The sequence below is a fragment of the Sturnus vulgaris genome, chromosome 12 (assembly GCF_052056855.1).
Source record: "Sturnus vulgaris isolate bStuVul1 chromosome 12, bStuVul1.hap1, whole genome shotgun sequence".
NCBI lineage: Eukaryota > Metazoa > Chordata > Aves > Passeriformes > Sturnidae > Sturnus > Sturnus vulgaris.
This window is the reverse complement of record NC_142254.1, coordinates 5,756,282-5,784,023: the sequence shown is the minus strand read 5'-3', so window position 1 is coordinate 5,784,023 and position 27,742 is coordinate 5,756,282. Positions and strand designations below refer to the sequence as shown.

General features: G+C 43.2%; 3 protein-coding genes across 5 annotated transcripts in view; 2 read left to right on the top strand and 1 right to left on the bottom strand.

The window, feature by feature from the left end:
* ANKRD27 (ankyrin repeat domain 27) overlaps positions 1-19,108 on the bottom strand; it is a 54,954-nt gene extending 35,846 nt beyond the window's left edge. The window contains exon 1 of one of the 3 annotated variants that reach the window (XM_088171839.1): positions 19,025-19,108. The gene's annotated coding sequence lies outside the window, so the exon portion shown is untranslated. Of the gene's footprint in view, positions 1-7,024; positions 7,087-7,113; positions 7,205-19,024 lie in introns of those variants that run through there. The other 2 variants (XM_088171840.1, XM_088171841.1) reach the window with 2 other exon arrangements.
* Positions 7,288-11,644, top strand: RGS9BP (regulator of G protein signaling 9 binding protein). Its single transcript, XM_088171842.1, has one exon. It carries the CDS (start codon positions 7,707-7,709, stop codon positions 8,418-8,420), a length of 714 nt encoding a protein of 237 aa, XP_088027968.1. The 5' UTR covers positions 7,288-7,706; the 3' UTR covers positions 8,421-11,644.
* A 48-nt stretch (positions 19,109-19,156) lies between the features above and the next one.
* On the top strand, positions 19,157-24,059 carry NUDT19 (nudix hydrolase 19). The gene is made up of 3 exons (XM_014882114.2): positions 19,157-19,865; positions 21,544-21,751; positions 22,801-24,059. The coding sequence occupies exons 1-3, from the start codon at positions 19,182-19,184 to the stop codon at positions 23,025-23,027; spliced, it is 1,119 nt and encodes a 372-aa protein (XP_014737600.2). The 5' UTR covers positions 19,157-19,181; the 3' UTR covers positions 23,028-24,059.
* The last annotated feature ends 3,683 nt before the right edge of the window (positions 24,060-27,742 follow it).

Genomic DNA, 27,742 nt, shown 5'->3' with positions numbered 1-27,742 from the left:
AGTCCCACATTCTTTTTTTTGTATGTTCCTGTCCACATCACAGGAGATAAACTGACTGGAGCAGAGCCTGAAGTAAGAAAGGCAAAGGAACCCTGAAAGCAGAATCCAATCCACAGAAGGCAGTGATACTTATAACAAACTGCATGAAGCAGGTAAGCAGGTAAGGATTTTTTCCCCACAGATGGATCAAGCTTTCAGTAAAGGGCATTTTTCCCACCTCTAAGAAGCACACCTTAACTGAAGAAAACAGGTTCAGATTACAGATCAGGAACACCTTCCAAAAGGAAAGGTAAACACATGGTTTAGACTGCTTGGCAAAGCAATCAAGTCTCTTATGTTGTAAATCTCCAAGAACATGTCAGACAAACCTCTACTAGAGGTGACAGAGGGCACAGTGAGGCTGGGAGGGTGGATAACCTGGTCTTTTGAGACACTTCCCAAATCAAGCTTTCCTTAATGCAGCTGTCCCACTGAGGCAGTTTGATCTGCCTTTAGTTTGGTGAATTTGCGTTATCTGTCTAAGCAGCAGAAGATGGGATTGCTGTGATCCTCCCCAAAACAGAGATGGAGAAGCTGTTAACACACCACATGGTGTCAGGGGAAAAAGCACATTGACACAAGGAGGCAACCAAGCATGAGACTGCAGTGCTAAAACCGCAGTGCACAAATGTCTCCAACAGCTTTATTGCCAGTCTTACAGCCTAACACATCTTCAAGTCCAAAGACTTCTTCCCATAACAGGAGGGGAAGAGAACACATACCATACATCCTCCTCAGCTAAAAACTTCCACCTCACCATCAAAAAAACCCCAACTGATTAAATTTCTTTCTGGACAAAGCTTAAGTAACATTTCATTCCCTGACAAAAAAGGTGTAAGAAATTCATGTGAGAAGCTCCCACAGAAAGCCTGACCTCATGAAGCTTGCTGAGGTCTGACCTCTTAAAACACTGCCTGCACCTGAAAAAAAAAAAAAAAAAGAGCAACTGGAATACTTTAAGAATCATTATTGACAGACCATCAAAGGAAGATCTTGAAATTATAATCTTCAATTCCTGGTTCATGAGTTACACACCACAAATAACTGGTTTTCTAAACACTTAGCTGCAGCCCCTGTCAGTAGTTCTGTTGTAAAAGAACCACACTTGGAGCTGCAGCAAGGAGTGAAAAGAAACTGCATTCAAAGATTGAATTCTGGCATTTTAGTTACTGTAATGCATCAAAGGTGCCATTGACATGCTCCACCCCAGGAAGGAAGGTAAAACTTGCAGTTCACACCCTTGAGCAGAGCAGATGGGAACCCTGCACTGCTCCCTGCATGCACATTCCTACACAGCAGGAAACAACCCCCACCGGCCACATTAGTACTGTTTTGAGAATTACAACTCTCAACTTCCTTCCCTTTCCTCTCTCCCTTACCCCTGCAGCTGTTCAGGGTCTCATTAGGGGATATCTGATTAAAATGTGAGTATGAAAAACAGGTGGAATACTTATGACCAAAAATTAGTTACTGTATTCACTTGGCCCTCCATCACCTTCCCACAGCATTCTCCAGAGAGACAGAAGTGTGGAGATAGAAACAATTTAAGTCATAAAAAAAAGAAAAAACAACTAAACCAAAGGAATTTAGTCTACAGATTCATTAAAGAAGAGAGTACATCAAAGCGTCCCCAAAGCTCAGGCACTTTTGAGATTAAGTCGATTTCTTTCCACCCAATGCATCTGAAAATACTGGCTAATGCATTGCTGTAATTCTAGGAACACATTAGAATTCTCCATTAAGAGTTCGTTGGCATCCAGCTTCAACCTAATTAACTTGGGGGTGACACAGACTTACTTTTCTAGCTGCACCTTGGACAGCTTTAGCTTTACAGTGACAACAGAAAATGCACAAAGCCTTATATACATTACCAGAGCTGATTAATACTTAACAGAACATTCATTAAAAACCATCATCAGTTACATTCACTTTGAAGCTTACCAAATTCTATCATGCTGAGCAGTAAAGCAATACTCAAGCACTAATGTTATATAAAAGGTTTAAATGGAATCACTTCAGTGTATGGCTTCATGCCTGTAAACACAGAAATAGCTCAAATTGCTGAAAGAACAGAAGATAGCTGGATCAGACAATCTAATAAGCATTATGTTACACTTGAAAAAAATCCCCAATAATCAGTCTTACAACGGACTAATCCTTTCTAGATCAAAAGCAAAGTGATAATTCTAACGATATAACTATGGTGAAAAACATTGAATCTAAGCATGTCACTTTTCTCTAAAACACTGGAAATGAAGCCTAATTACCTTTGGTACTGCAAACAGTGAATAGGAATAAATTCTGATAATTTATTTTCTCATTGATGGTATTTTCCTTTAGAGATGGAAAAGTGAGGAACCTTTTCCAGATCTTGCAGGTTTCAGTTCCTTTTAAGAAGTACTTTGAAATTTAGACAAACAGCCATAGAAGTGGCTGATGTCATTGTATTTGCATTTTACTTACCAGTTACCTCCTGTCTGCATTCAACTTGTACAACTATTTACTGAAACCTTCAGCTCATCTTCTGAACATCCTGCTACATCCCTACTAAAGGCTTAAAACATTCTGTAGAAAAAACATCTTTCATAACAGCATGAGGGATGGTGTGTAAAAATACTACACAGTCAGTGTTGAGCAGCATAATATTCTGTGTTTTCACTATGGCATTTTAGTAAACATTCAGCAGAACAAAAAACAGCTACCAAAGTCAGTACAAATTATCAGGCAAGTTCAGTAACACCAACTGTCTCCAGAACAGCAAGTTAGGGTGTTAGTGGGATACTAACATCAAGTACCTCAGTGTCCTCTCCACACACATCCAGCTTCAAGGGAGCAGAATGCCATGTTCTCCAAAACCTTCAACACCACATCCATTAGCACGGCAAGAAGTATAAATTCACTTAGTTTTATTTTACCAGTATTGTCAAGTTTCACATAACATCAGCTTCACCTTAGCTCACAATAGCTACAACAGGAACAACTAAGGCTTAGTAATCCAGCAACTTGATATTTGCTGAAGTGCTCAAAATAATGAGTAAATGAAGAGGAGCAACTCATGACTCAATTAAAAGATTTTTACTTCAGAGTCGCAATACATCTCTGATAAAGTTTGTATGTGTATTTACCATTCTAGCAAACTGCACAGCTCCACAAAAAAAAAAAAAGCAAACGGAAGCAATAGTTCCCTAGTTCTAAGTCAAGGGGTTTTTTTAACAGAAGTGCTTCCCCACACACCTTAAGAGCGCCACTTGTTAGAAGGAACAGCCAAAGGTAAGCATATCTTGAGAGCTCTTTACAAGCAAACAAGAATCTAACTGTGGAATTTAAATAGACTCAGTCTAAAAACTCAAGTTACCACTCCAGTTCCTGTTTTACCAGCACTATTGCTCATCAATTACTCTGATTCTGGGCTAAAGTTATAATCTGAACTTGAGCCCTACATCAGCATTCACCCCAAAATTAAAAACAAAAAATAATTACTTTTTCTGAGCATTTAAAAACCTCGAAAGGATGAGCATTGAGCATCTTGTGAAAAACACAAGACACATTCCAGTACACCGTGCTCATCACGAGGGAATAAATAAGTAAACCTATTCCTACCCCTTTTAGATTCGGGTTCAGCTTGTACTGATTTCTGTGGAATGGAAGTATGGAATAATAGCACCTTTGAATTATCAGATTATAGAGTGGTGAATTCACATCAATCAACTCAAGGCTTACCAGCAACCAGTGAAAAACAAAGTTTTATCATCTCCAAACATCAGCCTGACAGCAATGGAACAGAATCTGGAAAGGAGAGGTTATGAGAATTCCAGGAAAATGCTAATTTCTCTCAGCATCTCCCTCCCAGGCACACATTTCTTGCAATGAAGGGTTAAGAGCTGGCACAGGATCTCATGGCTTGGGTTTTGCCTCTACCCAACATCTCCCAAGCCTTTCCTACGCCTGGCAGCTCTGGTCCTGCTGCCACTGCTCCATCTCCTTGCACTGGCTTCCCCCAGACCCTGCAGCAGCACCAGATCCTTGTGAGCCCCACCTCAAACTCCAGAACTGAGCTCACCCCTGAGAAGTGCTGAGAAAGTTCATCCTTTGCATTTTAACAGTGCATTTGCACTATTGTTTGACGTGGGCACATCCTTACTTGTCCCAGACTTGAAGGCTTGTGTCTCCCCATAACTTGCTCCTTACTTCAACACATTCAAAAACATCTTGCATGCCCGTTAGCCAAGTATCAGGAACAAGCTGCATTCTCTTTTCACAACTGGGTAAACCCTAGATTGCCAATTCTCACAGGTTTAGAAATGCACCAGAGTGGCTGCAAAGAAGTTTCATTCTTTGGCTTGTCAATACTGAAGCATTACATTCTCCAATGGGCAGCCCTAAGCCACTCAAAGCAAGCCCTAGAACAAAGTGCAAGCGTTTTTCAGTGAACCAACAACAGTTACAAGGGACATTTAGTGAGAGAACATTAACAGAAGATACAAAGTTCCCACAACAGCTTCTCAAACAAGGATGTTTCCTTCAAGTATCAGTGAGCTGCATTTAAGGGCACCTCCTCCTCAAGCCTTCAGAGATACAAAAATATTTTCATTCATATAGTCACCAGGGAAAGGGTAAGAAGGCTGGAAAATAATTCAGCTGGTAAGCTCCAAGTAGCAAAATAAATTATTTTGACCACTTCTGGTGTTAAAAATGCTACACAAAGCAACATGTAACAGCCTAAGCTAATTAAGAGCTCCCGGAAAGTAAACATCATCATATAGAAGGATGAGTCTAACATTCCCCCACAATTCCTATGGATCAAATCCTCTCACCACAACCAAAAATCTTAGCAGAAAGCAAATCACAGAATTCAAAGAAGCACACAGTTTATCAGTGATCAGGAAAAGGGAGGGGTTGATGTCACATTTCATTTTTCACTGCATTTCATCTTTATTTTCCTTCTTCATCTCATAGTGGCTTCAAACTTTCCCAAACCATAGCAGTCTATAGACCAAACTTAGTATATGAGCTTACTCTAACAGCAAGTCCCTCAGACAAGGCTTACCAACCATTTAAGCAAAACAAACCTTCATTTACCTAAAATACTACTTAAAAGTATTCAAATGATGCTATAACATTTAATTAGTGATGTTCAAGATGCATCACAGAAGACTTTGCAAGCAGTTTGAAGAGTACTGCAGAAGAAGAATACAGTCATTAATATCTATTGCAAGAAAGCCTTGCCACAGAACCAGGAAATACGGTTTTTTCTACTACTCATTACCCTGCTTCCTAAGTCAGTTCTAAGAATTTTTACCTCCATCCTAATAGCTTTCCCAGGACAGTATTTTGGCTAGTCAGCATCTTGTTTGAAAGCAGTATCAAGATTTGGATTTTCAGAACATCGTGCCTGACTGACAAACAGCTGAATTTTAAGAGTTCCCTCAATCTAAGCAAATTGTATAACTGCATGCAGCTGAACTTAAATTAGAACTAATCTAAATAACAGGCTCTTCCCACATGACACACCTAAGATGTACTCGGGCATTACCTGATGCAGACTATGACTGCTACTACCTTCAGGTTTAAATAATCACATGTTTCTGAACCAATACTCCCATCCTCCCCTTCCCAGACACATTCACAGGAGTGGCTTCTAGATTTCTCACATAACTTCAGTGTTCTGTGGCAGACTTTAAACACAGCTAAAACAGACACACAAATATGCATAATTTAGTCAGCAATAAGCTTAACACTTATGTCACATAGGACACCAGATTCAAGCCCACAGCTAATCCTTTTTCCACCTGACAATGATTAGGCAATTATAAGACTTCACTCACAATCACATCAAAATCATCCAGTGTTTCTTTATTCCTACAAAGAAACAGGCATGACTAATTTGTTTCTTCTAGGCTACCAACATGCAAACTGACAGAGCTACTCAGCTTAGCTGGTAGTAATTTGATAATCTACACAAAGGTAAGAGGTCATTTCTTCCACGGGTAGTAACTTGCTACATAGGTTCTGGAACTAGGGCCAAAATTAAAGCAAGATAAAACAAACAAACAAAATAGCCCAGTCAGTGGAGACCAAGCTACCAAAATCCAAAATGAGGAACATGGTCTAGACAAGACTTCAGGCTGGGCTCAGCAGCACAAAGCTGGTCTGCCTGAACTCTGTTCCTCATAGCAACTTATCTTGCTCAGAACACACACTGCCCTGCAAGGGTACTAATGAAAGATAAGGGAATGGGTCACACTCCCCTTCTTTCGGGACTCTTGTGGCTTCACAGCTTTTTCAAGCTACCGTAGCATCACAAAACCACTCAGCTACCCACAAACGCTGGGGCATATGTAGCCGCATATGCTATGACAGGCGAGCTCTCCAGAAGCCCGCTTCAGCAGACACACCAGGTGCCAGAGGGGACACAGCTCGGCTCACCGAGGGGCACTCACATCCCCTCCGTGCCTCTGGCTGCACACACGGGCACGGCCTAGCGCCCATGGGCGCTCACCGTGCTGCACCCAGCACTGCCGAGGGCAGCTGCCGGAGCATCGCTGCTAACAGTGACAACTGCCGTGTTTCCTGCACTTCCTGAGGTGCCACAGCTTGACTTGAGCTAACAGCAGGTGCTCCGGATGGCACGCCAGCCCTTCCTATGGATGACAACAGCAGCGAGCGCCTTCCCCAGCCGGGTCCCGGCGCGTCTGCGACACACGGGACACCCGGGGGGCCGGCCAAGACCGCCCTGCCGTGCACTGCAGGTTTCAACACGGCGAGGACCGACCCTGCCATGGCGGTCACAGAGCAGGGCCATGTGTCCGCACGGCCCGACCCCGCCCGGGCAAAGGCCGAGCCGGCACAGCCCCGCCGCCACCCAGGCCGCGGCCGAGCGGCTCTCAGGGCACGGCACGGCGGGCAGGGAGCTCTCCCCGCTCCCGGCCCGGCGGGACGGTCCCAGCGGGAGCCACAGGCTGCCCGGGGAGGGAGCGCTACTCACACCGACACCATCACCTCCCTGCTCCCGGGCCGCAGAGCCGCCGCCGCCGCCCGCCTCCCCCGCCGCTCCGCGCCCCGGCCGAGCCCTACCGGGATCCAGGGCGGGCCCGGCGCGGCCGCACGAAGCCAATGGCTGGGCAGAGGCGGGAAGGACCGGGCGAGGAGCTGGGAGCACCGCGGAATCGCTGCCTGCGGAGGCGGAGCCTGCGAGGGCTTATAGGGCCGGGCCGGGCGCTCCCCGCCATGTGACCGCGCGGGCGCCCAGCTGGGGCGAGTTAAGTGGCGGCGGCGGGGACTGCCGGCTGCCCATCCCCAGAGCTTTAGCCTTGGCTTTTTTGATCTCTTATTTTTTTCTCTTCCATCCTCGGCGTTTGGCACTTTTCAAACAGCAGCGCCCCGTCGAACGCGGCGGGGACCGAGCGGCCCCGGTGGCGCTGCAGGCGGCGGTGGCGCGGGGAGCGATGCTGCCTGCCCGCCGGGGCTCCCCGCCGCTCGCCCGGGCTCCCGGAGGCGCCGGCGCCGCCTGACCAGCGGGTACGGGGGTGCTGGATGCGGGCGCGACCCGGAGGCAAGACTTGCCATGTGCTGGTAGCGCCCGGCTGTGGCAGCGCCCGCGGGCCGGCAGCGGGTGAGTCGGGGCGGCAGCGGGCAGGGCGGCACCGGGCACGGCCCCCGCCGCCACCATGGTGAAGGAGGAGTGCAAGGCGCTGCTGGACGCGCTCAACAAGGTGACCGCCTGCTACCGGCACATGGTGCTGACCATCGGCGGCACCTCGGACTCCCAGAACCTGCGGGAGGAGCTCAAGAAAACGCGGCAGAAAGCTCAGGAGCTGGCGGTGGCCAACAGGAACAAGCTCACCACGGTCCTGAAGGACAAAACCGTGAGTAAGGAAGATAAAGCCGAGTTCGAGAGACTATGGGTGATTTTCTCCACGTGCCTAGAGATCCTGGAGATCGACATGAGGAGAGCCCTGGAGCTGGGCCACGAGTTCCCGCTGAACGTCCCCAAAAAACACCTGATCCAGACGGGCATGAGCGGGGGAACGTCCGGCGTGGCGGCCCGCGCCATGAGCGTCCAGAACATGAAATACGAGGCTGAGCACAACATAGACGTGGTGGATTTGAAAGACCTCGAGAACGAGATCAACCAGGTAGGAGAGATGATGTACGAGATGGAGATGAAGGTCAATGTCCCCCAGTGGACAGTAGAGGCTAAGCAAGATCCAGGGGCTGAACTGAAATCCACCATCAGCGTGGGCGCTTCCTCTATTGGCATGATCTCTGTGGAGGAAAATAAATCCTTCTGCGATATCAGCAAGGTTCTAGCTGGGATTATTTTCACTGCTGTGCTCATTATCGCTATTGTCCTGGCAGTGTGCGTGGTAAAACTGTCTTAAGGTGGCACAAGCTCTGACAGAGCGAGCCCTCTCCAGCCTGTCTCTGGAGTGTTTCATGCCTCACCTTTACTTCCAAAGGGGGACACTTGGATAAGCCTGAGAATTTTAAACGAGCACTTGAAAGAACAAAGCAGAACTTTTGCCTCTGGATATCCTAAAATGCACTATTTGTTTCTTCATGCTTTTTGAAGAAAAGGGATGCAAATCAGCCTGCAGAATAGCATGTCTTCGTTTACTGGACTTGTAACAGTTAAGCGAAATATCAGGGTATTATCACTACTGGCTGTAACAGGGATTTGCCTGCTATTAATAGGTCACTATTCTCAGAAGCCTGTGGTTTTTGTTTTTCACTAGGCTCTGGTGTTTGCTGCTGGTCACTGTTTACAGTATTGGAGGGTAACATAATGGCTAACATGGGTGTTTTGTGAATAGAATACTTCTTTTTTTCCCATCACATGCAAAAAGTATTTCTTGAGCGGAGGAAAGGGGTAAGGATGAAAACCCCAATAAAAGAATGTAACCAGCCTCTATTTTAAATATGTTAATGGTTGGGGAGGGGAGAGAAAACAGAACGATGTTTGATATCAAGTACTGTTTGTTGATTTAGGCTGGATTGTATGGAACCCAGTTGCACAAATTGGCACAGCATATGTGAATGACTAATCGCTTTCCAAATCCAGACAGAAAAAAGGGAGAGTTGCATATTCAGAAAAATACTAGCAAGCCTCATGGTTTTCATTCACATTTACCAAGATTTTATCTTTCCCTGCAGAAAGACTGATTCTTGCTACTTGTTCTAATCTTTCTTTCTGAAGCAGCAATTTGTACTCCTTGATTAACTATGAAAACAGGAGCAATGAATCTACCCACAGCAGATGCAGTAACATGGGAAAATAGATTTTAGCAAACAGAAATGATGTTAAGGAAGACCTTCCCAACGGGATCCCCTCTCCTGTTGACAGGCAGCGACTGATGCTTGTATGTGTACAGCCACATTTCTGCAAGCTCCCGAATTGCAGAAATCCAGACAAAGCTAAAAATGTGTCTCAGGTTCATATCTCAGTCGAGTCTGATTAATCATCTGGGAAACAGGAAGCCTGTAGGATTGGTCCCATTTGATATCACTACAATTCTGGAAGGGAAATATGAAAGCATAGAACTTTCCAGTGCTTCCCTGTGAAACTGTCAACCTTTAAATGTAAAACTGTGGGAAAAGACACTTACTTAGCAGAGAAGCTTTACAATATTTTGTAAAAAGGATTTATGTGTTATGGTATTTATTATTTACTTCTGGAAATACCTTCTAGTGCTGTGAACACACACTATCCATTCAGGAATGCTTGGTACATGTGCTACAGTGCCATAAGTGTATGGGGCACTCCACAGCCAAATATAAAGACCCCAAAATATGAGGGGTTTAAGAAGTAATTTTTCTTCATTGATTATTACAGGCACATTATCAAAAAGTAGTAATAATCAGACATGTTTTGTGAACAGTCTTCATGCTTGTTAAATAAAACTGACAACATGCATAAGCACCTAATATTTTTTAATATTTTTGAGTTAAGAACTAAACATACTTCAAAAAACTGCAGCAAACAGTTTATTCTTTAAAACATAAAGAACTGGATTTATGGGGGAAAAAGTGTATTTGAATGTGGTCACTTGTAGGTAAGGAAAAAAATAGTAAGCAGAGGCCTGAATTCAAAGCTATACATTATCCTTATGTTGAAGGATAATGTGAGCTCTACACATTGGTCCAGTCTAACTCCATTCTCTCGGGAATTCAGAGTGTTACAAGACAACTCCACATTCCTTTCTGTTGTGTTTCATTCATTCCATAGAATGTTTTCTATGTAGTTAATCTATGTCTGTAGAGATCCCTGACAGCTTTCTAACAAAGCCAGGTCTGTATTTATCGGTGCTACAGTTCCAGCCTGCCTAGACAACGTGTAATTGCTGAGTGTTCATTTAAATTGGATGATCTTCACAGTCACAATAATTAAACCCATTTAAGGAAAATACAGCAAAATCTGCAGGAGAATGTACCTATTTGGATTGTCACCACTTGTCATTAAGGACCTGTGGATGTTTTCACTTTTTGCACTCTCACTTAGTTCGTTGGGCTCTATTCTGTGCTTCCTGAAAACTCCATATACTTTGTGAAATCAAACTGTTTATAACCACATGTTCTCAAAACCCCGAGTCATGAATGCACGTCTGTTTTCTGTTGGATGAGTAAATGGTAACACTGACATTCATTATCTTTTATCTTGGTATCTTCCACACACCTAACCATAGATAAACATTTTATCCATGCTTAGTTGTGTAGAACAGCTTTTAAGAATAGGTCATCTTCATAAGCAAGCCTCAGTAGCTTGGTAAACTGAAAGTTTTCAGTCCATTGCAGTTTGTTTTTTTCTTTTCATTTGGATTTTTTTAGTAATAGGACTCAAAAAATTCATATAAATAGCCTCTGTAAGTCTTGCTTTATTATGAATATGCACACAATTATTATTTAAAGGATTGGCCTTGGAAAAAGAATTTTCAAATCTTAAAGACAAAGCTGACTGCAAATTAATTCATCATTAGTATGCTCCTAAAAATCTGTATAATCTTGTATTTAGGCTATCTGAAATTAATAGATTAAGTAGAATTCTAACAGAGGATTGGCACTGTCTACATGGATAAAGTGCTTCCATTCATCTCCTACACGTGTTTGTTCCACGTGACAAGAGTTTGGCACAACTGCACAAAACCAAAACTAAGTGGAACCACCATTACCCAAGAGTACAGAGGCTTCCTGTAAATTAAGAAATAGAGATATAGATTTGCAGTCTTCATTCTTCCCCCTACTGGAATGCAACTGGAAGGAGACTGGAAATGCTACTTTTTAAGTGAAAAATGGGAATTCATACTTCAAAATACTGTCTATTGAAACAGCATGATGAAAAAGCACATACTCTCATGTTGATTAGTGAGAATGTAATTATAGTACAAAAGAAGAGATGGTCATTGCTTAACATCAGTGTTGATCTACTTCAGTTCTTTTGTATTTATTCACAGAATACACACATTAAATTTGCTGTATACTAAAATCTTACTCCTGACTTGAATTACACTGTTTTTGCCTGTGTGGGTGGTCTTTTCTACACTTTGAATAATGCAAACCTGCTACTGTGACTATTTATTTAACTTAAAATAAAGTACTTCCTTATAACTTACTGGTTTGCTTGCAGCAGTAATTCAAACCAAACACAATCTGTCAGAGCAAGTCCAGAGAGGCCACAAAGTTGATCAGGGGAATAAAACACCTCTGCTATGAGGAAAGGCTGAGAGAATTGGGATTGTTCAGCCTGGAGAAGAGAAACTTTGGGGTGACCTAACTGTGCCCTTCCAGTGTCTGAAGGGAGCCTGCAAGAAAAATGAAGAGAGACTATTTATAAGGGATGGAGTCACAAGGGGGAATGGCTTCACACTGACATAGCTGGTTCAGATGAGATACTGGGAAGAAATTGTTCCCTGGCAGGGTGGAGAGCCCTGGCACAGGGTGCCCAGAGAAGCTGTGGCTGCCCCTGGATCCCTGGAAATGTTCAAGGCCAGGCTGGACAGGGCTTGGCACAATCTGGTCTGGTGGAAGGTGTCCCTGCCCATGGCAGGGATTGAAACCAGATGATCATTAAGGTCTCTTCCAACTCAAACCATTTTATGACTCTTTGAAAAGCTGGAATATTAATATAGCTTATCTGCAGTAGGCTGTTCTAAAGTTCCTGTTTCAATTGCAGTAATGAAAGTAATGTCCTAAGCCCTCTCATTAGGTTTTTTAACATAAACACAGCTTTCTCAAGCTCCCAAAGTTGAACAGTGATGTAGCTTACACTGCCAGGGAATCAGCATTCTGAAAAGCCAGGAAATCCCTCCCTTAGGAAACAGCTACAATAACATTTAGGCTAAGAGATGATTCTGCCTTCAGCACTGGCTGTCCAATGTTACGTACAGAACCATTGGCTTGGGCAACCTGAAAACCAGATTAGACTGGACTAACAATTGGATTCTCCTTGTGTTAGGATCCAAGCTCTGTCTCTTTCAGCCACCAAAGATGGCATTCACTTTTGCAAAAAATATACACAACCTAAGGAGTGTGAAACTTGGTCCTGTGCTATTGGTAACAACAATGATCAACAGTTGTATCAAACCATCAGAACTGAGCCTGTTAAATGCAGCAATTCGTAATTTCATTCCAGGATTTCCAGTCTATCACCATAAAAACGTATTACACTGTTTTCTAGTTTAGTAACAAAAGGAACACAGGACCATAACTAAAGCGATTCTCCTGATGTTGCACACAATGTAACATCAAACTTCAGCACTATGAATATAAAATAAAATTAGTTTCAAATTTCTTCATGTAAGTATGAAAATATTTTTTACAGTAATGCAATTATTTAACACTGGACTAAATGACTGATGTAATTAGCTTTCAGATTAAAAATTAAACGTGCTTATTGTTCGTAAAGAGGATTGGTTACAGGCTTGCTTTTCCTTCTCTGGAAGCTTTGTGTTGTTTATATTTGCTTTCCAGAAATACCTTCTATTTAAGTGCTAATGGAACTCCTAGTCAACATATTTACCCTTCACAGATTTTCATTATGTAAAAAGTCATTCAGTAAGACCAGTGGATTACAGATCTCTAAGTGCTTTCTCTCAATACGATTATGTAAGTCTTTTAATGCAGGAAGAGATCTGGACAAAATAGTTCACACGTGAGCAGAATTTGCTACAATAAGTGTACAATAAAAGTGGGATTAGAAAAGAATGTCTTTCATATAAAATTATGCACGTGTTTAGGGAAGAACAAAAAACGGAAAGGAGATGGATGTATGTAGTAAATACCAAAGTTTGCTTTTTGTTATGTACAACAGCATCCCAACATTAAACTACAGGTTCTCTATAAAAAAAGGAATATCTTATGCCCAATGGGACAGAGGATATAAAATATCCCTGAGTGGAACTGACTATCCATTCTCTTATTAACTCGCACAGAGTAAAACAATTATGATTTGCTACATGTTGTTATCCATTTTACAAAAGACAACTTTTATCTCCCTCAGTTTCACACTACAAATGACTTTCCCCTGGAAGAAGGCAGTCCCCCATGGCTGGATTCCATCATCCATCCTCTCCCAGCTTGCTGCTGTGGTACTGTAGGTGCAGTTGGGATGTAGCTTTAGCAGCTGCCACGGCTGAACCTGTGGAAAGGTGAGAAGTCACATGGCATTTCACCAGCATGGGGGCTCTGGTGGATCCTCTCAGCCAGCCAGGCACGAGCGTTTCGTGCTGGAAGCAATGTGACTGCAAGCCACGTAGGCAAACACAAATCCAGTCACAACCTCTCTGCAACTGTCACCCACAGAGGCCACTTAGCAAATGCAATCGTGTTTATAGATCCAGTCGTTTGTGAGAATATCTACTGTGATTTACCAGTGACAGAAACTGACTTCTCAACCCTCCACAGGGTCAGGTGGGTTTTTGTTTTGTTCTCTTTCCTTGAATTGTATGTTTTATTTACACTGCATTGCATGACATTATTTATCATATACTTAAATCTCCACCAAATTAAACAAACTCACAAATCCTCTTAAAGCTAGGTATAATTCAGCTGCACAGAAATGGAAGTCACAGCTGTGGTATAAATGTGGTCTGTTATTTTGATCATTTCTACTGTGCATGAAATTATCACTCGAGTCTCTGATCAGTCAAGTCTATCTCTCACACACAAATGTTCAAATAACACACACAGCTGAACTCACTGATGTACACTAAGAAACCACACCACCAAAATCTTGACTTTAAAAATCATGGGGCTTTTGAAAGTAAAGTAAAGCTCACATCTTACAGTCATCTGTAATTGTCTTTCTTGGGAAAAAAATTTAAATGCAATTTCTTTGTGTAATCCAGAAAAAACTATACAAAAATAGCATAAACTTTGGGGAAAATAAAAAAAAAAAAAACAAAACAAGAAAGGGGAAATAAGAAAAAAAAAGCAAAAGAAAATACTTAACTATTTATACCATATAAAATGACTGAGGACTGCCAGAGACAGCAAACATGATACTCCCTTAGCCACTTAATCTAATATGCTAATTGCAGGTGTAACTTTAGATATACACATTTGAATTCTGGGTCCTGGAAGGTGTGCTCCAAATGATTCCTCAAACAAGCCACCAGTACTCAGTCTGGCAAGAAATTACATGTGTGAAAACTATTCCCATAACTAAAAGCTGCAGAATTAGAACTATAATTTCCATTTCCATAAGACCTGTAATCCATTATGTGTCTGTTGGAAGTAGAACAGTTCCAGTCATTAATACTATCTGTAACCTAGTTTCCTCGTCTGCCTAATTTGTTGGAATATCATTTTGTATGAAGTTAGCTGGTTTTTTATTTTTCTTTTTATTCAATCTATATAATGGTGTTATAATAATAAACCTGCATTTCCTAGATGTGACATTTATTCACAATTTGGAAACAATACTTGAAAACCTATACAGTGAAGAATCTATTTACTTTTTATATTAATTATTAAGTATGCCTGTTTGTTGCTATTATATGAGCTAAACAATCTAAAAGCTTTAGAATGTCATTTTAAAGTGACCTGGAGGTATTTGAAATACCATTTGAAATAGCTGGAAGCAATTAAAAGATGTGTAGATGGGGCACTTGGGGACATGGTTTAGTGGTGGACTTGGCAGTGCTGGGTTCGTGGTTGGACTCAATGATCTCGGGGTTTTTTCCCAACCTAAAGGATTCTGTGATTTTACAATACTGTAAAACAAACCAGCTTAAGGAGCAGTAGACAAACCTAGCGAAATGTCTGCATTTTTTGATACTTGAAGTTGTCACAACTCATTATTGTAGACACTACATCTGCATGGGGACAAAGATGCATCTAACTAAACCAAGAACTGACTTAGTATAATCATCTCCAACACACAGGATAGCATGTAAACTAAACTAAATGATTAAATATTGGTGGACCTTGTTTTCAGCTGAAATTAATTATTACAGTGGTGAGATCTGCACTGACCTGTCTGGGCAAAATAATTTATGCAATGATGTAACAGAAGGAATGAAGTAATTCTATTGCTAAGTAATCGAAACACATCCAAAAAACCCCAGAAAATTAATTTGACAATCATTTCTATATATCTAGTGACCTAAACTTTTTTTTTTTAAACAAACTTGTCCTTTTTCTTGTAAGCAGTAATTGAACGGGACAGAAAAATGGTGAAGTAACTCTGCATTGCTGAAATATGATGCCACAAAAAATTATTATCAGTGCAATAATCTTATGGTATTTCATTTGATGTAACTTTTGCATCACTCAAAAGGGTTTATTTTTCAATACAACACAATCTGGTTTTGAAAACAACTTGAAATACAAAAGTATTTGGGGTCCATTAAGTAAACAATTGTATGTTCTGGCATACAAGAAGCATGAAAGACAGCTGAATCCTAAACTTTTTAGCAAAAACTTTTTTTTTAATAATTTAATTTGGAGGAGACCTCTGACTCTTCAGCCTCCTGTTACATTTCACTGAGTGTCACATATGTATCTAGCTAATTCTTGCTATAGGGAGACCTCTCCACACTAAAGTGACCTTTATTTCCAGCCTACAACTGGCCCTTGAAGAATAATGTCCTTGTTCTGGAATCCTTCCACACAGTAATGCAATCAACTGGCGTGCTTGGTTTAGGATTAGTGATAGATTTTCTCAGATTTTATCTTTCTTTTTTTTTTCCTGAAATCACTCATAAAGGTATAGAATATTTAAGTAAAATTGAGATAAGATCTGCATTCCAGCAGAATATATTGAAGATAAAATCATTTAAGTTGGAGATGAAGAAACATGCTCCATAGATAACTTTACATCTAATTTGCCTTTAACACTTGCTCTATATTCATGTGAGCTACCTCCAGCAGGTTAGCTATAGCTTTGGGGGAGCAGATACACACTCAAGGAGCTGATCTTTTGCCCTTCTTAGCAGGAAACTGGCAAAACACCCCTTTGCATCCTTTATCTTCGCTCAGAGTTTCTGAGTGTTCATTCTCCTGCAACCTCCAGTCCTGATAACTGGGTCAGTTAAAGACTCACACGCTCCTGGAATTTCACACGGGATGACTTCAGCTGTGCAGTGAATGGATACTGAACTACTCTTCCTAAGATAATTCTGAAAGGAAGTCAAAAAACCTGTCAGCAATAGGGTGAATCTGCTGACCCTCAGGTAAAGAATGGCACCTTCTTAACAGGTGACTTACATACTCCAGAACTGTGTGGAAAAATGCAGCAAACAGAAGAAAGTTTATCTTAGCTTGCACATGGCTGTCTCTGGGCCCAAAGAACTGCTCTGGAGGCTGAGCTCAGTCCTGAACAGAGCTGTAGCCCCAGCACTGTGCCAGCCACACATCCATTTTGCACCCCCCTGCAAGAATGCCTGCAGAACCAGACCCACGAGGTTCCACACCAGTGGATGCCAATGAAACCAGAGGAGACCACCAGGCTGATCAGGGGGATAAAGCACCTCTGCTATGAGGAAAGGCTGAGAGAATTGGGACTGTTCAGCCTGGAGAAGAGAAACTTCAGGGTGACCGAATTGTGCCTCTCCCATGCCTGCAGGGAGCCTGCAAGACAGATGAAGAGAAACGATTCACAAGGGCCTGGAGGGACAAGGGAGAATGGCTTCACACTGACAGAGTAGGTTTAGGTGGGAGGAATTGGGAAGAATTCATTCCCTGTGAAGGCAATGAGGTACTGGAACAGGGAGCCCAGAGAAGCTGTGGCTGCCCTTGGATCCCTGGAAGTGTCCAAGGCCAGTCTGGACAGGGCTTGGCACTATCTGGGATAATGGAAGGTGTCCCTGCCCATGGCAGAGAGGGAAACCTGGTGATCTTCAAGGTCTCTTCCAACCCAGACCATTCTATGATCCTACACTTTGTTTGCCAGGGTATCCCTGCTTTACATACTAGCCACTTGTGAGCCTTTAGACTGTCCAGGACTATCAGACATCACATTTTTGCCATAGTAAGACAGTTTTGTATATGTGTTGGTATTATTATATCTGATTTGAAAGTGACACCATTCATTATTGGTACATGAGTACATTCTACTTAAAATGCCTTTATGCTGAAATGATCTGCCATAATGGACCCTAAATCTTTTTCATCAGCCATCAAGCTCATTGGATGTTAAATCTTGAAAACTCTCAGTAGTTTATTAATATTTCACCAGTAAAGCAGCTTTTAGGCAAAGCATATTCCTAACAAGATGTATGCTTAACACAGTGAAATAGTTAACTACACGAAGAGTTCAAAAGGCAAACAAATATCAAGATGAATGTCACGATTTTAGATTCAAAGTGCCTTAGTAGAAAACAACAAATTAAAGAGCCTTGTGCTTCAACTGCCTAAGGTGCTAATTACTGATGAGCAAAAAGGATTAAGTTACTGAGAAAAAGGGCTGCTCAGGTTACAAGATATCATTGTTTTTGCTTGTATATTTGGTGATAAACAAGGCAAGGCGAGGGAGACGGGCTTGTCTATTGTCTGGCCATTCATTTTATATCAGTGGGCTTGGCTGCCCTGCTCTGCCCACTGCAGCCACGCACCAGGGTGAGCTTATGGCCCAGCTGTGTCTGGGCACACTTCAAGGTCATTTTTGGGTTTGTCAATTGACATGATCCAGCATCCCACTGGTTCAGTTGCTTCTAAACTTCATTTCAGTTCCAGTGACACACATCTCATAGGCATCAAGTACAAGCTCAAATATAAAATCAAATTGAGAGGTTGTCAGAACATGTACAGTGCGTGAGTATTTGCCAAATGCAATCTGGCAAGAGAAGGCTTATGGATGGGAGGATTTTCCATGTTACATGAAAATACCATTCTGGCAAAACTTCTTAACCCGTGCCATCAGCTTTTTTCTGCTTAAATTTCTGACAAATTAAAGAAAATTGAAGAATCAAAATCAATTAAAAAAATAAAATGTTTTCTAAAGGTTCAGAGACCCTTTCAAGGATTTGCTACCTTGTTGAATATTTTTTTTCAGGTAACACAGTACTTCAAAACCTCGAAACAGAAGAGTTCTGTAATAATTAACTAAAATTCTGCAAACTCTTCCCATTTGGAATGCACTAGAAAAAATTCAAACAACTTGGCAAACGTCACGCTTAACTACAGACCTAAAATGACTTTTGCTGTCAGCATGGCTTGCTGTGGAATTGAGATAAGGAGATTTCCGTGAGGCCAGCTGGCGGGCCAGCAGCAGAATTACCAACACAAATCCGAGTCCTTGGCTCCTGACCCCGTGCTGACTCCCGGGGCTGTCACTACAGACCCTTCACCTGCGCTCAGGAAAGCTCAGGAATTACATTTACACCCCGCGGAGCTGCGAATACACTCGGTGCTGCGAACCCCCGGGAAGAGCGAGCAAGCCCAGGCCACGGCTTCCCAAGCCACTTAAAGCCAAAGCCTCGTTTCTCCCATCGTGCCTCAACCCCTCCGTATCTCGTCAAGCTCTCGCCCTCCGAGGACACCCGCTACTTACCGGCTCAGGGGGGCTGAGGCATGCCGCTGCCGGCCCGCCTCCCGCGGCCCTCCCCCGGGCCGGCCCGCCCGCCCCGCGCCTGCAGTGGCTCCTCCGGGGGCGCAGGCGGCGGTGCCGCCCGGACCGCGGCTGTGCCGGCGCCCTGCGCCTCGCCGAGATGAACCCGCGGCTGCGGCACTGGCGGGAGGCGGCCACGCTGCTGCTGGCGGCGGGCACACCGGGCCGCCCGCCGCGCTCGCCGCTCGGCCCCTTCGACTATGAGCTGCTGCTGCTGCGCCGGAGCTCCCGCAGCGGCTTCATGCCCGGAGCCCACGTGTTCCCGGGCGGGCTGGCGGAGCCGGCGGATTTCTCCACCGAGTGGCTGGGGCTGCTGCCCGCCTCGCCGCTCTGCGGGCTGGGAGCCGTGAAGCCGCCGCCGCCCGGAGGCAGCCGATCCCCGCTGTTCGCCACCGACCGGGAGAGCCTGGGCTCGCAGCTGCCGGGGGAAGTCGCCTTCCGCATCTGCGCTCTCAGGGAGACCTTCGAGGAGGCGGGGATCCTGCTGCTGGTGCCGGGGCGCGGGCCGGCGCCGCCGCTGCCCGCCGAGCGCCTGCCGCCCGCCGCCGAGCTCGGGGCGTGGCGGCGCCGGGTGCAGGAGGACGCGTCCTGCTTCCTGCGGCTGTGCCGGCACCTGGGCTGCGCGCCCAACATCTGGGCGCTGCACGAGTGGAGCAACTGGCTGACACCCGTGGGCAGGGCCGGCCGCGGGGGCCGCCGCTATGACACGGCTTTCTACCTGTGCTGCCTGGAGGAGCGGCCGCCCCACGTGTCGCACGACGACCAGGAGGTGACAGCCGTCCTGGTAAGAGGGGCTGGGGGTGCCCGCGGTGCTGCGATGGGAGCGGCCGCTCCTGCCCGAGCCCTTCTCCCTGTCTTCGCCGAGACTGCGCCCTTACACATCGAACAGGCGTGGAATCATAGAATGGTCGGGGTTAAAATGGACTTTACAGATCATCGTGTCCCACCCCGCCATGGGCAGGACACCTGCCACTGTCCCAGGTTGCTCCAAGCTCCGTCCAACCTGGCCTTGCACATTTCAGGGATCCAGGGGCATCCACAGCTTCTCTGGGCAACCTGTGCCAGGGTCCCACCACCCTTACAGTAAAAATCCTGCCTTCTAATATCTAATCTAAAAATCCTCTCTTTCCATTTGTACCCACTGTACTCCTTGTCCTGTCACTACTGTTCCTGACAAAGAGTCCCTTTCCAGCTTCCCTGCAGTCCCTTCACATACTGGAAGGTGCTGTGAGGTCTGCACACCACTGTGTCTTCCCCTCTTGATAGAGCTCCTTGAGACGTGAGGAAAGGGAAGGGATTTTTACCTGCACCTTTCCCCTGGACACCTGGAGCTGCCACCATCACCAGAGGTGCAGCTGCAGCAGCTGTAGCAGAGGTTTTTTTATGAGGTCGTTGTACATGATCCGTGTCACATCAGATCCCGTTCACTGTGAACTTCTGTCTCTTCCAAAGGCAGCTGACAAATGCCATTTTTTTACATTCACTCCTGCAGTACAGTGCAGGGTTGTGGCATCTCCTCAATATGCTGGGAGAGATCCGTGTGGTATATCCAGGAAGATTCCAGGACTGCATGAGATGCTAGTAATTTTTGTCTTTTGAAGTTACTTGGAATATTTTAGGTAATATGCAAACTTGAAATAGTCTAGTAAAATTTTTGAAGTTTTGATTTTTGTATCTTTTTTTCTGTTTTAATAAAGCTCTAAGAAAGCTCAAGGTCAGGTTCATTAGGGTCCTTAAGTTTTTCTAGGATTCTGAAAAGTTTGATTACAAGTTAGAAGTAGATGAGAAACCAGACAGTTCTGTACAAGCCTACATAACAATTTTGGTATTACTGATGTTGCTATATTTATTTGTTTAACAAATTTGGTACAGAAATTTAAAAGTACCTGAAACCTTAATTTCAAGAATTCATATTGTAATTTTGTTAATAACAGCATAAATCTACTGCAAACGATTATGCACATATTATTAAATTCACCATGTGAAAGGAAATCAAGATTACCAATAGTTTAAACATGCAGAATTAGCATGATTAGCTGGGTATTCATGCTCTGAAAACAATGCTTCTAAGCAGCAGATGTTTAGAGGTACTTTTAATTCTCAAAGCATCAGTGGCAACCTCTGGTAATAGCGAATTTAATATTTTCTGTTGGTTTCAGTAAACTTTTGGTCATGCCCCTAAAACAAATGTCAGTTTTTAATCTGGCATGTCTGTGTGTAAAATAAAAACTTACTTTTATTGGGAAAAAAGGAGTAACTTTTATAGATTGCTGATGTTTTTCAATTTTAAGAATGCTGTTATTTTAGAATAGTTTACACATGGCTTTTTCTGTGTTCAGAAGATAGGGTCTGTTGCAAGCTCCTTCGCTGCACAGACTTCCTTGCTAAATGACTTTTCAGTTTATTCAGACTTTCTATCTGCAGCTGAAACTATTATTTCAAGACTTGCTTTCATCTTCCAGTGGTCATCACCTCCAGAAGCCATCGAACGCTTTAAGTCTCAAGAGATCTGGTTTCCTCCACCTCAGTTTTATGAGTTCTGCAGGCTGTGCAACTTCTCTTCCCTGGGGGAGCTGCGGAAGTTCAGCTCGGAACGCGCTCTGGAGGGCTGTGAGCGCTGGATGCCGGTGATGCTGAGTGCTGCGGATGGATTCATCCAGCTGCTGCCGGGTAAGGACACGCTGGAGGCTTCTCCTAAATATACAGCAGCTTCTGAATGCCGTGTGCTGCAGCCATGTGACATAAACCATCCTTAACTGTAAGGAAAGTGCTCTTCTAAGTCAAGTTACTGCACGCTGTTTCTGCCTTGTTTGCTGCAGTCTGAGACAAGCTAGGGATCAGACAGCACAGTTATGTCGTAGTTACACATGACCTCGTTGTCTTACCATTGTCATCATATGTATATTTGTGAAGAAATTCCAGCATTTCAGCTTTGTGTAACCTGAAGGATGTATTAGAACTCCTTCTGTTTCTTCCTTTTCCGTGTAAATTCTCTTTTACTTCAGTTATCACTGTAAGGAGAAGGGAATCAGGCACAGCTGCAGTATCACACCTCCCAGCTGCAGAGATAAGGCACTGCACTAAAACCATACACACAGCCATCTTCCTCCTGCCCTTTCTCCTGCTTAAGTCTCTCTCATTTCATAATCATGTACATGCAATGTTAAGAAAAGCTGCATATACTATTTATTATTTTCTGCTTTTCTTGGTTTGTTTTTCATTATGCTTTCCTTTTATTTATTTTTTTTTTTGGTCACAATTGACCTCTAGGACTTCTGTATTTTGGGTATATTATCAGTCTTGCACAAGAGTGTAATGCCTTGATATGGTAAAACATTTATTTCCTTCAGCAAAATAGAACAAAATAAATTTCTGTTCTTAGTCCTATCATTATACACATGAAGAAGTGCTTGTCCTGTTCTCCACTTGTTATATACACTCCTACCTGCCCAGGCTGAGATTACAACATATTAAAAGCATATTATCAGGAGGTCTGGAACATTCAGTGTGCACTGCAGTGTCCCTGACATACTTCAGAAATTTATGCCTCTATCTTTAAATCTGAAGATGTTTAGAGGTAGTTTACTTTTGCATTGTGAAATACATTTCCACTGATTTACATGTCCTGATAAATCCTAAAAAATTGCCAGTGTCACTCAATGAAAAGGCTGAAAAGTAAGGTTAGCAATCTATAACTAAATCTTTTTTTCTACACCCAGGTGATGAGTTATATCCAGAAGATCCAGATTATACTGGAGAAAAGAAAATGATTATGTCGACAGATAAGAAGGTTGAAGATCTCATGAAAGAGGGTGGGATATTTCACAGGATAGTAATAAAAAACACCAACAATCTTGCTGTCTATGTTAATATTCAAGCAAAATATAAACATATAAATCCACTGATGTTGAACTGTGATAATTCAGATTACAATAGCAGATTATAATATATCTTTGGTTTAAATCTAGATTTTTAATTGCATATATGCTCACTATGGTTTTGGTGCTTTTTAACTGTTGCCAAATAGTCATGAAAATATTCCTCTGTCCTGCCAAAGCATTATGTCTCTATGTGTATGTGATGTCATATCTATGTGTTTCTAATCTCTTGAGTCTTTAAAAACAGAACAGTTGTGCCACTGTTGGGTCACAAAAGTCCTCTTCTCACTGAAAATTTAAGTATATATTATGTTCAGAACAAGCAGAGGAAAGCTGAAGAATTCTTTTACTATGCTTCCCAAAGTTATCCACTAGATAACTGCAATGTGTGTCTAGAAATGAATCAAATCTCCCATTCCATAGTTGTTGACATTTTCCACTCTATTCTGTCTTCCATTTTGGGGAAAAGCAATGAATGTATAGATATAAATATATAAATTAACTATAATGCACTTTTAAAAAGAATATTATAAAGTTAATTTTGTATTTGATACACTTAAATTTTTTCTACTGTTAGTCATTCAAAACTACAATTTTCAAAGGTAGACCTAATTTAAATGAAGTCATCTATGCAGGAATTGAGTGCATTCTTTTTATCAATATTTTTTTTATCTTCAAGTTGTAAGCAATTTTTAAAAATTAAGTGTAATTTTTTTAGCTCCAAATCAACAACTTAAAGGAATAATATTGCTCCTTGAAATACCCACTTCCATATTCTAACATCTCACTTTTTGCTTCTTAACTACTTTACTAATGTAACTGAGATTTAAGAACTTCAGTGGAAAGATTGCTGCTTAATTTTTGGTTTGGATTTTTGTTTGGTTGGATTTGTCTTTTGTGCAATAAGTGGAGTCAGTGGAGCAGTTTTGTAAATTCTTTGTCAGGAAGGAGAATGAACGATGACTTCAGATTTAGCCAGTGAAGTTGTTCAGAAAGCTTTGTTCCAGCTTTTGTTTTGTGTTTCAATTAAAACCTTCTGCAACAATTCCATTATATTGGTTTGTAGCATTCATTTGAATTAAAAAAAATACTGACAAAAAGGTGTGTCTTTCTCTTCTCTCTCAGAACATACGCAGGCTGTTGCTGGTTTTGCAGACTTTGTTGAGGTTTGTAAACCCGTGCTGAACAATGACCACGTGAAGCAGAACACTGCGTGTTGTGCACTAGAACACCGTCTGAATATTTTGACATTCCCTTTTCTCCAGTCACTGGAGACTTTGCTGGCCTGCCATGGCTTTTCAAATGCAATGGAGAGTGCCCTAGGAGCCACACTTGCCTGCTCCCTCAGAACCCTGGGGTGCATCTCATCAAGTCCCAAGGACCTGTCTGTGTTCAGGTTTCTCAGATGGTATTTCTCCTACAGAGGAAAGTACTCAATATATCCTCCTCACCTTGAGGTTCAGGGACATGGGAAATGTGGGAAGCATGACTGCAGCAAAAACTGAGCCAAAAAAAAAAAGTCAAATGCCAAAGAAACCCTGTCAGCTCTATCCATGTGGATTATCTCTTAAGTATTGCGGGTGGGGTGTACATTTGTGTAAGTTCTCCTTTTCTAATCAGTATACCTCTTGAGTTGTTTTTTCTTTTTTCCCTGCCCCCTTGCCACATTCAGCTCCAGCTGTGCCTTAGTTCTCCTGATCCCATTCCTATACCCCCAAGCACCTTCCCTATATTCTCCCCTATGGATACATATTTTCCCAGTGCCCATGCATTTCTTTCTTGCACTTCAGTTAGACCAGAAGGGTCTTACTCAGCTTCATTGGTCTCCTGTCTGCTTTGTCTCATTTCTTACACATGAGAATGAAGAGCATTTATGCTTCAAGGAAAAGATGTTAAAAGAGCTGCTAGCTCTCTTCTCTCCTGTTCATTTATCCCTGCGGGCAGTTTCCAGAGGTTGCCACCCAGTAATTCCTTAAACAACTGACAGTGTTCTCTCCTAGAACCTTTACTTTATTCATCTGGACCATATCTCTCGAGATCATCAATTCAAATACACAAAATATTTTTTTTTTTTATTGTTCTGCCCCTTATGGTTATTCTACCAGTTTACTTTCATGGTACAAAGTGGGTGTTATGAGAAAATATTTTTGATAAATTATTTAGGACCCAGGGCACATCAGGACTGTGCATATGGGAACGTGGGCAGGGGAGGAATGCAGGGGTGCTGCCAAGTGTGAGGAAAATGTGGAGTTTTGGCACTTGTGTTGGATGAGGGCTCTCTGTCTAGTTGAGGTTATGTCTTCCTGCAGAACCAAGAACTAATGACTTACACGAAGTTATTTCACCACCTCCACTGGGGCAGATCCCTATGAACTCTTTCCACTTGTCCATTTACTTCTCGGTGCTACAGCTGTTTTGTTTTTTACTTTTTTCCTGTGGTGGTTGTTCCTGCATTAGTTAAGAACTACCAGTATTTCCAAAGAACTACTGCTATTTCACCACTGCCTCTGCTACAGAGACTTTAAGCCTGAAATAAATTCCAAACCCCAAAGAGTAGAATATTCTTGATTTCAAGTTGTTTGCAGTAACGAAGGCTTTTATTCTTTCACAATCAGCTTGGTTTCCATTTCATACAAAAAGCAGGACGAGAGATTTCCTTGTGCTCTATGAGATTTCCCGCAGCTGGGCAGGGGTTTTCTACCCCGGGAACACCCGGCTGTGCCACTGGCACCCCCAGCCCTGTGAGGAGCCGGGCGGGGGCTCGGGGGCTCCGGGCCCGCCCTGGGGGCGGCTTTGGGGCGGGGGAGTTCCGGAGGGAGCGGCTTTGGAGGGTGGGAGCTCCGGAGGGGGAGGCTTTGGAGGGTGGGAGCTCCGGAGGGAGCGGCCGCAAGCGCTGGAGAGTTCTGGGAGGAGCGTTCTGGAAGGTTCTGCGGGGCAGCGCGGCGTGTGGAGCCCGGCAGCGCCGGAGATCGAGGTCTTGTTCCTACGGGCAACTGCGTGGAACCATGGCAGGATAGGGGGAGATGGGGATTGGGAGTCAAGCGAAGACAGTGCTTTGTAAAGCGGGTGTTGCCGTGCTCTGCACTCCTGGGGGACAGGGATAGCGGGCTGTGTTTTCTGGGAGGGTTCGCGCTCACCGGGGGATGGCTGTAGAGGCTCCTTCTGCCTTCTCTAGGTCTGTGTTAAAAAGGTACCAGGTTGGGGCGAGGCTTTTAGTGATTTATAGCATTTTTACAGGTTAGATTCTGTCTAGTGGTAGGTGCGGGGTTTGAGCAAACCTTTGTTTGCCCACTCGGTTCTTAACAAAGCGGGAATGTTACTTGGAGCGGATTGGGAGAGCTGGCCTTTTCTGTGGCTGTGCTTCATCACTGCGACGTTCATGGGTCATTTAGAGGTGTGCACTAATTTACCTGAGACTTCAGCTGTGATAATTGATAAAAGATTCGTGTTAATCACAAAAGCATTGGAGTTTGTATAAACCAGAATACTAAGCTCTGAAGTGAAGCATAGACACTAGATAAAGAAAATTATATGATAAAATAATTCTGTTTAAAATGACCTTGTTATGTTATATAATGTTGTATTATATTACATTATATTATGTTTTGTTTTCCAAAGAAGTTGTATCGGCTACCAGCTTGCAAAATCAGACTTCCCAATAGCCCTTCCTGCCTTTGTCTGATCAATACAGCCTATCCCAAAAACCAGACTTCCAGAACTTCTCTGGTGGTTATCTCAAGGATCAGATGGCTATCTGTGACTGATTATCACCCAGAGGCTCTGTGAATTTGTGTAAGGATGTTTATTCAGCCACTACTGCTGACAACAAAAATCCAAAAATTGTTGATTACAAGGAGAACCCACAGTATAAGAAGAGGCTGCAAACCAAGGTTCGGTGGAGCGTGGAGTGGGCGGTGACCCCTCACGTTCCCCAGCGCTGCTTGCTCTTTCTATACCAAATAAAGCAATCTAAATTTTGCTGCATATCGAGACTTTTGTCTCTCATTTATAACACAGCTGAAGTTATTTATGCCCTTCACGTGTTACTGCTGGAAGAAAAGTCTACTTTAAGTGTGTAAGGCAGCGCCGTGCATCTCTTGTTGCAGTACATTACAGTGCAGGGGTAGAAATGAGTGTGTAACTTGGGAGCTTTGCTTGTGTTAAATGATCTTGGGTAAGGCTGCCACCGTTTCAGCTGTTCCATTGTCTTGTTAAACTGGGAATGAGCAGTGCTGTCACCGCAGGGTAGCTGTGTTGCTGCTGAATTCTGGCTTGTTCAGCCACAGTTTTGGAAGTGGAAGGACAATGCCTTGATTTTCCTTTTCTGAAACATTTCATTAGGCACCTACTTTCAGTGTTAATTCTTTTAAGTTATAAGCTAGACACTGCGGTGATACCACGATGTGATTGCATTTTGGTTTGTGCCAAAATGAAATGCCAATTACTTGCTGGAAGTTGCATTATTCTGGTGTAACTCCTGAGTCTGGTATGTATCATTGCAGACAGCTGTAGTGTGAAGAACTAATAAAAAACTGTGACGTTAAACTTGTTTGCTAAATTTGAGATTCCTCTTTTGTATCAGGTTGTGGCATTTTTTTAAAGTTGTAAATACTCTCCTCTGGTGTTTCAGTCCATTTGGTTATCTAGGTAGGTTGTAGTAGCCCTTGTCTGTGATCATCCTATTTCTGCTGGCCTTTGAATGGAAAAGGTACAGCATGGATGGCAAATCCTAATTAGGCTTTAACGTAGTCCCTCTTTAAGAAAGCTGGTTTGAGCCCTTTGA